This window comes from Tympanuchus pallidicinctus, unplaced genomic scaffold, assembly GCF_026119805.1.
Source record: "Tympanuchus pallidicinctus isolate F22 unplaced genomic scaffold, pur_lepc_1.0 scaffold6, whole genome shotgun sequence".
Taxonomy (NCBI): domain Eukaryota; kingdom Metazoa; phylum Chordata; class Aves; order Galliformes; family Phasianidae; genus Tympanuchus; species Tympanuchus pallidicinctus.
This window is the reverse complement of record NW_026294780.1, coordinates 41,821,639-41,834,558: the sequence shown is the minus strand read 5'-3', so window position 1 is coordinate 41,834,558 and position 12,920 is coordinate 41,821,639. Positions and strand designations below refer to the sequence as shown.

The following is a 12,920-nucleotide window of genomic DNA, read 5'->3' as shown; positions in this document are numbered from 1 at the left end:
ATCCGTGCAAATGTAAACACCTACATGCAGAGTGACCTACTTACAAGTTACATGTGGCCTTGCACGTAGCCATATAAAGTGTTTTCAAAGGCTGCATTCAAAGCCTGCAATTTAAAACAATTTCAGTGCAGCATGTGGCAGACTGAACAGAAATGATGCTTGGTAGTCATTCATCCACATTTTATTTAGTTTTAACATACACAGTTTTTTCTTTTAAATTACAAAGGCTTACATTGTGCCAAGAAATTACTTTTGTATTGATTTCAGTGGGGAATTTTGTTTTAGATTTGATGACGTCGTTGCTGGCCCACATTTTGAGCGGATAACATTTAAAATTCAGTGTAATGATCAAGGATCTCCATCAATTTCCAGACACAGAAAGAATTCAAAGACTTACGTACATTGAATGCATTCTGTTTATTTGAGAAGGAAGATCTCGTATGAGTGCCCAATATGGAAGGCATCTTTTATCATGTACAATAAAATCAACCATTGCTTCCAGCAGAATACAAAAATACACATCTCAGTGACTTCCATACAATAATAAATATGTAATCATGCATCCAACAATAAAAAGGCACGGAAAACTGGTCACTTAGTAGTCATAAAAATTACTAACTATATTAACAAAGCCACCCAAATTATCTGTACAAGGAAATGTAACAATATATTCCAAAGGTGAAAACACATAAAACATCTTTAAAATAGTATATGCAATAAATACCTCAATTGTTTTTATATATTAAAAATAAAACTGTGCCATTGTAAACAGTATGTAAACAAACAAAATTCACTGTTCCTTACCATTATTACAAGTAAATAAAGCCGAAAGTTACACCCCTGCTCTGTTAGATATACTTAATTGGCAAGTTTTGTCAGGCAGTTTAAAGTTTTACTCTTTTCTGCAGCAAACAGAGCCCGCTATGTGTGTAATTGCAGCGCCATAGCAATTGCTAAGCTTCAAAACTGACTACTCAGAATGTAGTAGGTCATCAAATAGTCAGAGCTGAAACCAGAAAAAAAGCAATCTTTGCAGTGTTGTGGACGAAATTATTTATGCTACATAGAACAGCGTCAGTAAAACTTAGCCACTTGTATACCACTGCTCTTCTATAGGCATCCGGGGCTGTACCAAGTGGTGAGCATCCCCCCTCCCACAGGCAGAGAAAGAGAGGCACACAGAGGTAACCCACCTGCCCCAGTCCTCAGCACATGAAGCCAAAAGCAGAACCTGTGGCCCTCGACTGCCCACCCTCCTCATTCCCTCTGATATCCTGTACCCATCACGGCCCTTCTGACAAATAACACTGAGCCCTGAAACCCATTCCTGATTAGAATTACAGAAAGACAAAGAGCATGCAAAAGGAAAGCTGTCAGCTCACTTGAGCACCCACCTGCTCCCACTAATGCCCATGTCAGATTGACATTAGCACAGCAGTGAGCCCAGGCAGAGCCCTGTGCATCCTCCAGGAGCTCACTGCTTGCCACCACTGCTGCTTCTTTTGGAATTTCTATAGCTAACAAACTCCCAGAAAGTTCAACCAGCTTCCTTCCACATTAGCAACAGGATGAGTGTGAATTGAAATATTATCCTTTCTTAAACAAAGATATAGAAAAAGATGCCTGGGAGTGGTGGGTGTTCTGTACAGAGGTCTTCAGAATGAGTCTTACAGGGTAATACGATAAAATATTGATAATGTTGTTGGTAAATACATCATTTTACAAATCCTGCTCTGTCCTTGGGATGACTCCCTATGATGATAGGTAAGAGGAAGTTTTAGAAGGAAATTTTTCACACAGAGGGTGGTGAAGCACTGGAACAGGTTGCCCAAGGAGGCTGTGGATGCCCCATTCCTGGAGGCATTCAAGGCCAGGCTGGATGTGGCTCTGGGCAGCCTGGTCCAGTGGTTGGTGCCCTGCACTCAGCAGGGGGGTTGAAACCAGATGATCATTGTGGTCCTTTTCAACCCAGGCCATTCTATGATTCTGTGATTACCAACTTACCTGTCCTGGACACATATTTTTCAGTGCATGACAGCTCTTGTTTGAAAACAATATTTTTAGCCTTAGACAAAGAAATGAATTTGTGTTTATGCAGCTGTTTCACAGCCTTCCGTCTTTCTACTGGAGGAATAAACTCATAGCATCCACAATTAAAAAATACCCTGTAAAGGGATTTAGGAAGCACTGCATTACAGTAATTTTCCTCCCTGCCACTGCTGAAGAACTGATCCTTCTGTCTCTAAACAAGCCATTTCTCTAATATCAAGCAGTTGTCTGATTTACTCTCCTACTTAATATTTGCATAATTTTATTCACTTGTGAAACATTACAAGAGTCATCCTTCAGACTAGCTCTGAAGTTACCTCCACATCTCAAGAAGTTTAAAGCTGTACAGAATATAAAGGATGTTTTCAGATAAGGAACTTTTGGATAAGGTACTTAAAGTGACTCACTCCAGGTCTACAGAGCCAGGCGAGCTGTAGGAAATCAGTAGGTGTAGAAAAGAGAAGGGACATCTTTCTATTCACCAATAAATATTTCTTCATTTTCGCTTACCACACTACATGCCAACTTTGTAGAGAGGTGTGAAACACGATCTACTTTTAGAAGATTCCGTATTAAATCTTACAAAAGGTCTTTTAGAAGCAATTTTCATAGACATATTCAAGGACCAGAACAATGAAAAAGTCTGTACATTCGATGAGGCATATATTCCCACGTGTTGTATTTCGCAGGTTCTCTAGAAAAATCCAAACAGCAACTGCAAATTTCACATTGGGAAAAATAAATACATTTCACTCATTCCAAAACAAATAATAATAATATCACAGTAGGAAAACAGCCAGTAAACAACGGATTCAGAGGGGTTTAATCTTGGCCGCTGTGAGATCGATGGGAGTTTTGGCAAGGATTTGTACAAAGCCAAAATTTCACCCAGAATCTTGTACAATTCTTCAGCTGACAACAACCATAGACATCCTGCCACACTGCTGTATAAGTTAAATATTAACAAGCGTCTGTAAACATCCTGCCATTCATCTCATATAAAAAATATTATCATAAAAACAATGCAGCATCTCAAGCATTGTATACATTTAAGTTTTTTGGCTCTGCACACAAGCTGGTGTCCTTACATTGGGCAAAACCAGGGTGTATATATATATATATATATATATGTACAAGTGTGCATGCACACACACACACACTACTAACTACATACTGCATATATACAGGCATGCACATACAATACTGGCAAGAGAACAACATTCATAGGTACAGCATTCAGAAATTCATCACTGATCAATCTGAAGACAACTTTCACATGAGGAACAACTTCTACCTACCCAAATCTGGAGGTTTACATATAAATGCTAAAACAAAGAAGGACTAAAGTGCTGTTTGAAGCCAAGCGCGTGCATTAAGTGCCAACAGATCCGTGGCCTTACTCTGCATATTTGCAAAAACAACAAATCTCCTTGTAGAGTGAACGGGACCAAGTGAAAATGAACAGTAGAAGCTACAGAGTGTGCTGGTAGGACCAGATGACCTCCGCTGGTCACTTTCAAGCTAAATCACCCAGTGAGCCTGTGATTGTTTTTTATTTATCTAAAACAGAGCAAATTACGTTGAATATTTTCCCTTCCTCATTGGTATTTCTTTAAAATAGGTGGAAAAGTTGCATTTCAGCTTTTTGCTTCAGAACTTAATTCAAACCCAAACATATGAGTTGTGCATAAGATGACAGTGTTGCATTTCTGAATGCAGTGCATTCTGCACCACTTGCCTGTGTGCTTTATGCAGTCACTCATGCAAATAAGTGAATGCTATTACAGTATTGGCTCACCCCTGTATCATGAATACAAGCTGAATGCTCACTGAAGAGAAAAGCCTGGCTAAAAAGAGCACCTCTCTAACACACTTAGAAGAAATCAGCTACCTTTTCTACATGCCAAAACACACACTGCAAACAAATTCATGCAATTCAGTAGCATTCCTCGTTTAAAGATACCATCTCTGTACATACTAGGGAAACTTTCTATCTTTTCGGAGCAAAGAATAATAACGGATGTATTCTGAAAAAATAACCATCAGTGGAGAGCTATAACTAAGTGCTGACTTAGCTTCTGGATTTTACTGGTGTTTAAGACATTATTTGTTTATTAAGATAGTTGATGTGTATCTAAGTTACAAATCAGGAGGTTTTTTGGGAGGTATAAAGGGTGTGCCATAGATATTCAGCAGCTGCTAGTATAAGATGTCATTAAATTACTTGGGTGTGAGGACAGTGATGAAAAAACATCAAATCTCTGTTGCAAAGATCAGGCTCTCTTCTCCTCCTGCAAGTCCCCAATGGTTTGTACTCTTTATGTACAAACAACATTTGCAGCACATCTAATCTGCTGTGAATCCTGCCCTACGATGAGAAAAAGGCCCTACTGACATACAAACAGCAGCAAATTAAATTACTGGCTATGTGTTTGGCAGCTCTAGGGAAGCCCCTCTTTTAGGATTCAAAGGACAGGATAGAACACAGCGCCTGACGGAGGGAAATATTTCAAGGCAAGTTCGGAAACTGCCCTTTTTCCTGCTTGACAGGAAAAATGGTAATTTTGTCCTAAATGGATGATGGTGTTTTCCTAAGTGCACATTTTAAATACACAGAAATCTAAGTGAGGAAGTAGGTCCACAAGTGACAGATGCCTGTAGAAAATCCAGTCAAGTCTGACTAAGCAGTATAGCGGTCCTTTTCAACCCAGGCCATTCGGTGATTCTATGATTCTAAAAACAATCATTTTAATGTCACTGTTAGGTTATTAATTAATAACTAAACAGTTTTCCAATCTAATTAGTTGTTTCAAAGTAGAACTCCCTGGGTTAATTCCCTTTAAATCTTCACAGTAGGCATTTGGGGCACTGTAGAGGTTTGTATTTATTAACAAAAAAAAATAAAAAATCAAATGGCTTAGCACTTTGTATCATACTGCTTTTCCTTTCATTATCTTTTCAAATGCAGCTTTCGGTGGAGATTGCAAGTGTGTAACTTGGAGGATTTTAGGCCCCATGGGTTCAAAATCTGATCCAGGTGCTTATATAAAAAACGTGGTGTCAATTGGGAGAGAAGTTTTTTGATTATTTGCAATAGATTTTTATCAGTAAAGCACATAAATATACACATTTTCTGCTGATTGCTCTGAAGGTGGAAGCTCTTTAACCACTGCAGCTTAATTGATTGCAATTTGACCAAGAATAGTCTCAGGACTATAGCTGCCAGAATTTTGCTGGTTTGCCAATGTCTTAATAGTGCTAATATTTTATTATTATTATTATTATTATTATTAGTGATAATAAAGGATGATATGTCCCTGTTCACTGCAGGAGAGTTGGGCTAACTGATCTTCAAAGGTCCCCTCCATCTCAAATAATTTTATGAGTCCACGATTCTATGATAGAATTTTAAGTTTAGTTCCAAAGACTTCAAAAATGCAACTTTCAAAAACATTCCCTTTGCTTATGAACTTGAGGGCAAACACATTAAGCCTAGGAAAGTCACAATAAACATTGGTATTAGCTCTAAATGGTTGTAAGCCTCCTGGAACTCTCCAGATGGCTTCCAAATGGAATACTTTGGACTGCTTTGTGAGAGCAGTCTGGGCTTCTGTGTGGCAGAAATGAGCATCTCAAGTACATAAGCTACCCATTAACAGAGCTTTTTAACCTAATGCAACAGTAGTAAGAAGTAGAAATTGTTTTCTCCTTTTGTAAAAAAGATTGAGTTGCACACTATGTTCTCAATATAAATAAAGGACTTTATGTAACCAGTGAAGTTTTTCAGCTGATAATTACCACTCTATGCTCTATCAATCCTGCTGACACTACCATTCTACCATTCAAGAGGCAGCAGGAAGAGTTTAAGTCTTGTCCAAACTCCTCGGTTTCCTAAGGTGATCAAAAACTCCTTTTGCTTAAGACAAACATACAATCATGTACAGTTCCTGCAAACGTTAGATCTTAGTAGTGAGCATAAGCAGCATCACAATTGATGATATGAAAATCATACCACAAAACACAGAATCTAAGAAAACAACCAAAAAATGGGAGAGCCCGTGGCACGAATGTGACACTCAGAGCAATGCAGTTGAGAGGTACATTGGGGTGAAAAAATAAAAGAAAAACTTCATACAGTTTGCTGTGGCTCTCACTTACACAAGTGACAGATGATCTCCTAGTTGTAAGCAGAATATATTCCTCCAGCACTGTTTTCCTCAACAACATGCATTGCTTGTAACATTAACTTTCACAAACAGACTTTACACTGCTAATTATTAGTTACTAGAACTGTCAAACTTGTATGCAATAAATTAATACTCAGGGGCATGGGGAGAGCAAAGGAAAAAGAGCACTAAACATTAGTAATGCAATCATTAATAGCAAACATTGAGCAAAATGGAATCACTGGGGTCTGGAGGTTTTTTTCTTACATATCCACTGTGGAATTATCTATGCCTAATATAGAGTTCTAAACTTATTTTAAAGGCAACGTTGCTGCATTTCATCTCCTATTTGTTTTATACTTTACTTTTATATTATGTGTGGAAAGGTTCCAGTCTTCTACAAAAGAAAACTAGATGCAATAAGAAATATGGATTATTTAACCCCATAGTAAGATGCATTATCAAGGCATTATGACTTTTTCATTAAGTGAATTAGTATCAGTGAGTTCAATTAAAGAGTAAAAACTGGCAGGTTTTGTATTACCATACAAAGAGCACAGGAAAATACAAAATATGCCATAATAAAAAAGAAAAATCAATTCCTCTTGCCTGAATTACAATTATACATTTCAGTCTGAATTTCTTTGGGCAGGGATGGAGAAAGAAGGATGTGTTCTATTTATTATTTAGAGGACCCAAAGGTATTTACTCCAGTCCCAAAGTAAGGAATCCTTAGGAATAGTCGTGGAGGGTTTTTGAACACCTGCTTTCCATTCTGTTCTTCCATAAGTTTAATATATTTTTCGTTGACAGAAGCTGGTGTTTGGGAGAAAAAATGTTGTTTAAGGGCAAATACATAAAAATATATCATGAATAAAATTTTCAATTGCCATCTTATAAAAAAAAATTTGCACAAGCTTTTCTTTAAAGTACCGTAAAACAAAAATAAACACCAAAAACCTAGAAACACACAGTTGGCTGATGTGATCCAGTTTCTAAAAAAAAGGCATTATGTACTACAAGGCAATATTTGTATCACCCAAATAAGAAGCTGCTAAGACACCTGAATGCAATTAGATGGAAAAAACTATAGGAAAATGATGAAAAACAAAAGCACTCTGAGCAATGCGCTGCCATTTTACAACTTGCTTCTCCTCTTCTTTTTGAAGTGGAGCACATTCATCTACATGAAACTAAATGATCATTGTGGTCCTTTTCAGCCTAGGCCATTCTATGGTTCTATGAATACCATCCACTTCAAAAAAATGCTGATTGCTTGGCATTGCTTTCATAGATTTTAAGGTACACTGACAGACAGTAGAGTTGTGTTAGACTACAGAAAAAAATGAATCCAGTGAGTACTGGATAGTGATTTTTGTCTTGAATCTAGCAAGTTGAATTAGCCTCCACAAAAGCTACTGGGATAACTAGTTTTCCAGAAAATTAACTACTTCAAGGGAAGTTGCTTACCTTCTTTGGAAGGCTTTGAGGAGACCTCATTGTGGCCTTCCAGTACTTGAAGGGAGTTTATGAACAGGAGGGGGAACGACTGTTTACAAGGATCGATAGAGAAAGGACAAGGAGGAATGGTTTTAAACTGAGACAGAGGAAGTTTAGGTTAGATATTAGGAGGAAGTTTTTCACACAGGGGGTGGTGACGCACTGGAACAGGTTGCCCAAGGAGGCTGTGGATGCCCCATCCCTGGAGGCATTCAAGGCCAGGCTGGATGTGGCTCTGGGCAGCCTGGTCTGCTGGTTGGCGACCCTGCACATAGCAGGGGGTTGAAACGAGATGATCACAGAATCATAGAATGGCCTGGGTTGAAAAGGCTCTCAAAGATCACCTCGTTTCAATCCCCCTCCCACAGACAGGGTTGCCAACCACTAGACCAGGCTGCCCAGAGCCACATCTTTATGGTCCTTTTCAACCCAGGCCGTTCTATGATTCTATGATGATTCTATGAAATGTTAGAAAGTATGCTTTGAAATGCCTTAAGCATCGAGATTAAATTATAAAGAATTCTGTATGTTAAAAATGAAACTGTGTGTGTCCTCAGTTCTGGGAGCTGGGACTTTGAGAGCAGTAGGGAAAAAAAACATACTTGTAAATCTACAATAATCACGAGATAGTAACATTGCATTCGAAAATCAATCTTGACAAAAGCCACATCTCATAACACAGATACAAAACACGACCTCAACAGAGAAATCCTGTAAGATATTTTGAGCCTCCTTGTCCAACGCATTTGGAACTGATATTCAAAACTATTCTAAGGCATAGAGTTGCATGAAACGTGCTCTCTTGAACGTCTATTATATAAAACATAACTGTTGCCTAAACTACTTTTTCTACTTGCACTTTTTTAAAAAACCCTCTGCTTTAGGACAATCAAAATTGAATTCTTTGGTGATCATTTAAAATAATGGAACTTCGTAAAGACAAGTTGTCCTACACTGAGGTAATTTGAAGAGTGTCATAAGAAAGCTGCATTCCAAAACAACACTTTGTCATTCTTCCTGCCTAAAAGCATCTCCTTTTTTTTTTTTTAATACTGTGTAGGCCTTTATAGCTGTCATCACATGGCCTTAACTCAATCCTGTTCCAGAGCCCATCTTACTGCAGTGCAGATAGCAAGACTGAAAGCTATGGGGAGAGTGAATCAGGAAAGCAAAGAAAATAATATCATGAATTATATCCTCAACTTGACCAGGTGGACTAACTACATCATCAACCACAACACTGACACATCAGAATTGCGCCACACATTAAAATATAGCTTAGCTTACAAGGAAACAAAGAGAAAAGGACACGTAACTTGTGAAGACTCGGCAGATGACATTTGGTCATCATTAAAGGGGTCAACGTCAAGTACACGAAAGAAAAAACCTTTCCATTGTTTGCATATGCTTTTAATACAACAGCATGAAAATAATGTCACTTGGTGAATGGCTTTTGTTTCTTTCTGAACCAAAAAACTAATGGAGCATTGCCTTTTACTTTTGTTTGTTGACCAGAACAATGAATTATGTCCACAAAGCTCCCAGAGCGGTGACGGTTTAAGCTACAGCAGCAAGAACGTGCAGTACTATAAATGGATATAAACAAAGCTTGCCTTCCTCCTTTTTAACTTTACTTGCAATAGAACAATGAGGGGAGCACATCTGACTTCCCAAGGGATGAATCTCGCCAACCTCCTGAGAAATGGAGGACAAAATCTGGCTGTGGTACTTGGCGTTGTCCCCTTTAAGTAAGGAAAAGCTTTCGGCAAAACAAATGAAACCTTATTCTGCTGTCTACTAGGAAAACAGAAATAGATATTAACATGGTTGTTAACTTGTAAGAATTGACAAAGATACTCAATAAAGCATAAATCAAGAGTTCCTGGGGTGGGAAAGCTGCACTGATCAGAACAGCAAGACAAGCAGTTCTGTGCAAGTTCTCTGGCGTGTGATGCAGTATCATCTCATCTCAGCCACTGAAGCAGGTTCTGTGTGTCTTAACCCCTAGATATTATGTATGTTATTTTTCTACTAGATTAATACTTTGTGAGAAATTAACCAGAAATTCAATTATGAAGCTATGTTTTGTTTAAGTAAATTGTAAATAGCCTTATAAACTCTAGTCTAATGCAATTACTAAACAAAGATGGCTTTCATTTTTAACCTTATAACACTCACAGATTACTAGTTTGCATGTGAATCGTATTTGCATGCATAGTGTAAAACTTCAGATTCTCTTAATTTTTTTATGATCTACTGATGTAGGAGTGCTGACAAATAAATTGATGCCTCTGTAAAGAAATGCATACAGACAATTTTTTAAATTAATAGTATATTAGTAATGAGTATAAGCTGACCCCACAAAAATCAAATCAGCTGCTACATTTTAACACTTTCCTTATTTATGCGTGATAAATAAATCGAATTTTCCTGTAAGAAATTTTCGTTAATCTTTCAACCTGCTTTTTGCACAGCAGAATAAATAAAACCATTAGTTCCTAAAAGCTCCGATATGCTACGGATGTTTAAGATAACTGGATAACTACATTTAATGCACCATGAGAAAATTCCTTATCATTTTCCATGCAGGAAGCCAACTGATATTTTTGTGAGGTACTGATCTTTCAAAAATACTCATAAGTTAGTTACCTGATACACCTTCTGTACATGGTATATTTAAAAATCTAACTGTACAACGTCCCAATCATATATAATGCATACAACTTGCTGAATATGGCACAAATGCTCAAGTTTCCACACCCACACATCCTTTGCCATAGAACTCATTTAGGAATAACACAACACTGAAGAATAGAAAAGTGCCTGGAACCGAAAAAGGACACTCAAGTAGTAATAAATTAATTCTCATTCAAACCGATATAAAAGTTGTTCAAGTGTTTAAAGTATCAGATATGTCATGCAAACGGAATGACAGACAAGTCAGGCAGGCACACCATGCATTATAGTTGGCATTCAGAGTACAAGAAGGTATCTTTCCCCATCCTGCGTGGCCCGTGAGCGCCTGGTACCTGAGGCATTGCCAGACCCGCGTGTGGAACCTCGGAAGCGGCCACCTCTCAGGCTCCTGCACAGGAAGCTGTAGGGGATCTGTGCCCAGGAAGGGCAACCAGACAACCTCGTGCTGTACGGCGGCATCTTGCTGCGTTGTAAGAGAGAGGCATACTGAGCTGCATGTAAGCAAAGCGATCGTTTCTTGATATATTTTCCAGTCAGTGCAGTTCACCATCAACTGATTTACCAAAATGTGCTTATCTGAACTGGCCAAGTGTGAACACCGAGAAAACTCCTTCACAGAACACATAACCATTTCTTTTTTTTTTTTTTTTTTTCTTTTGGCACAAATTCTCTTATGCTCTTGCAACAAGCTCTTCGCCACACAAGTACTGGGCAATGCTAGCCTGTACGAACACGCTAGCGCTTATTCTTCCATACAATAAACTACAAAGACAGCCAAGTGCCTGCAACGGCTTCGCTTCTCCAGCAATGTTCCCTTTCTTCCGAGAGCACCAGCACAATTACACTTCAAACAAAGGGGTGTTCTTGCTGAGCTCCTTAATTCCCTGGAGAATTCGCTTCATATGACCCACTTTCGTTATCCCCAGGTCCTACAGAAATCAAGAAAAAAAGGGAGAGAAAAAGAAGAAAAGTCATTTACTTTTTTTTTCTTGTTTTTAAAGGCCATGATTATTATCTAACCGTGCAAAAGATGTCTAGAAATGCGCTAACTGCAATCAACATTAACTTGAAAATAATCTATGGCTCTAGCAAATGTCACCTAAAAAAATGCTTACAGCACACAGTGTATCTCTGTTCGAAAATTACTTACCTGCAATAACCATATAACCGAAAGTATTACAGTCTTTCAAAAACATCTTTTGCTTGACTTTTAAGTACAAGTCTCTTCGTAATTTCTAGAAAAATGAACAATCTCCCCCTCCTCTCTAATGCAGTAATCAAATGCTTGGTAGGATGAGATGGATTAGAGCTTCTGTCCAGCTCTGTTACTTGATCTGTGGGCCTATGATGTCTGTCTGAAGCAAGTAGCACACACATCCCCAGTTTCTCAAGTGAAGGTGGATGTAATGACATGTAGGACAACTTCCCTTCAGAGAGCAATAGAAAAGGTAAGCATTTGTTTTTCATTCTAAAATGGTTCAGCCTCCTAACGTGGACTGCCTTGATGATTAGAGAGCTGGAAAAAATTTTCTCATAGACATGATTGTCACATCCCAAAGGAAATGGTAAAAACACAAATGCAGATCTCTTTCAGGCACCACTCACACAAACATATCAGTTGAAGTATTTCTAATATCAGTTTCTTGGACCCATCTTTGCCTAAGTGACAACAGGCAAGAAATTCTTGCAGCAAAACTCTTCCAGCATTAGTAACAGCTTAGAGAACATTCTTCTCCTATTTTTACTTGGTCCGATAGTCAGAGAAACAGAACAGAATGCCCAGCTGTGTTAATGATCCCCAACTGCACTAATGAATTTTCATCTGATGTTGGTGAAAACCTGCTTCTGTTGTCTGTCAAACCCAGCCTTGAAAAACTCTTTAAAATCCTTGTGTTGGTCATGTTGAGCTAGTGGTGAATTCAAACAGTATAGTAATTTGTAGAATAAACCTTACCTAAACAGACCATGATTAAAGAAAAGTCTGAACAAATTTCTCTACCTATCCCTCTGAAATAAAAATCCTTTCATTTTAGTAGGAGACTTTTCCATTATGAAGACATAAAAAGGAATGGAGTTGAATTAATGGCTTGAAATAATTGTTTTCATACAGAATAAAAGATGAAACTATATGGAACGTTCTTTGAAAAGCTTACATAAAGGCTGCATCTACCCTTCTACAGTCACAGAAACCTCAGAAAACCTGCAGTGCACATTATTTAAAAGTGTGCAATTCACTTTGCATTTGCATTTCATCAAAGCAAGAAAAGGTTGGCATGAATTAATTATTTTGGGGTAAAAGCATAGATTAAACAGGCGCATTAATTTTCAGAGTCAAGGCTGAACTCTTGTTATGTTAGAGATAAAAAAAAAACCTGGTTGTTATTTCAGAAGAAAAGTGTAAATAACTTCAATACACCAACATTTGTTACAGCACTTTGGCACAAAGGTGTCAATATTAAAGAGTTCACAATGTGCTCGAGTCCCCAAACCAAGTGCTGTTCATAAAGC

General features: G+C 38.0%; 1 protein-coding gene across 4 annotated transcripts in view; it reads right to left on the bottom strand.

Moving 5' to 3' along the window:
- Positions 1–163: 163 nt before the first annotated feature.
- The window catches only part of DGKH (diacylglycerol kinase eta), a 167,328-nt gene continuing 154,571 nt past the window's right edge, over positions 164–12,920 (bottom strand). For all 4 annotated transcript variants that reach the window (XM_052705559.1, XM_052705560.1, XM_052705561.1 and 1 more), the window contains one exon: positions 164–11,341. In XM_052705559.1, coding sequence (XP_052561519.1) covers positions 11,252–11,341 — 90 coding nt within the window. In that variant the 3' untranslated portion in view covers positions 164–11,251. The remainder of the gene's footprint in view (positions 11,342–12,920) is intronic.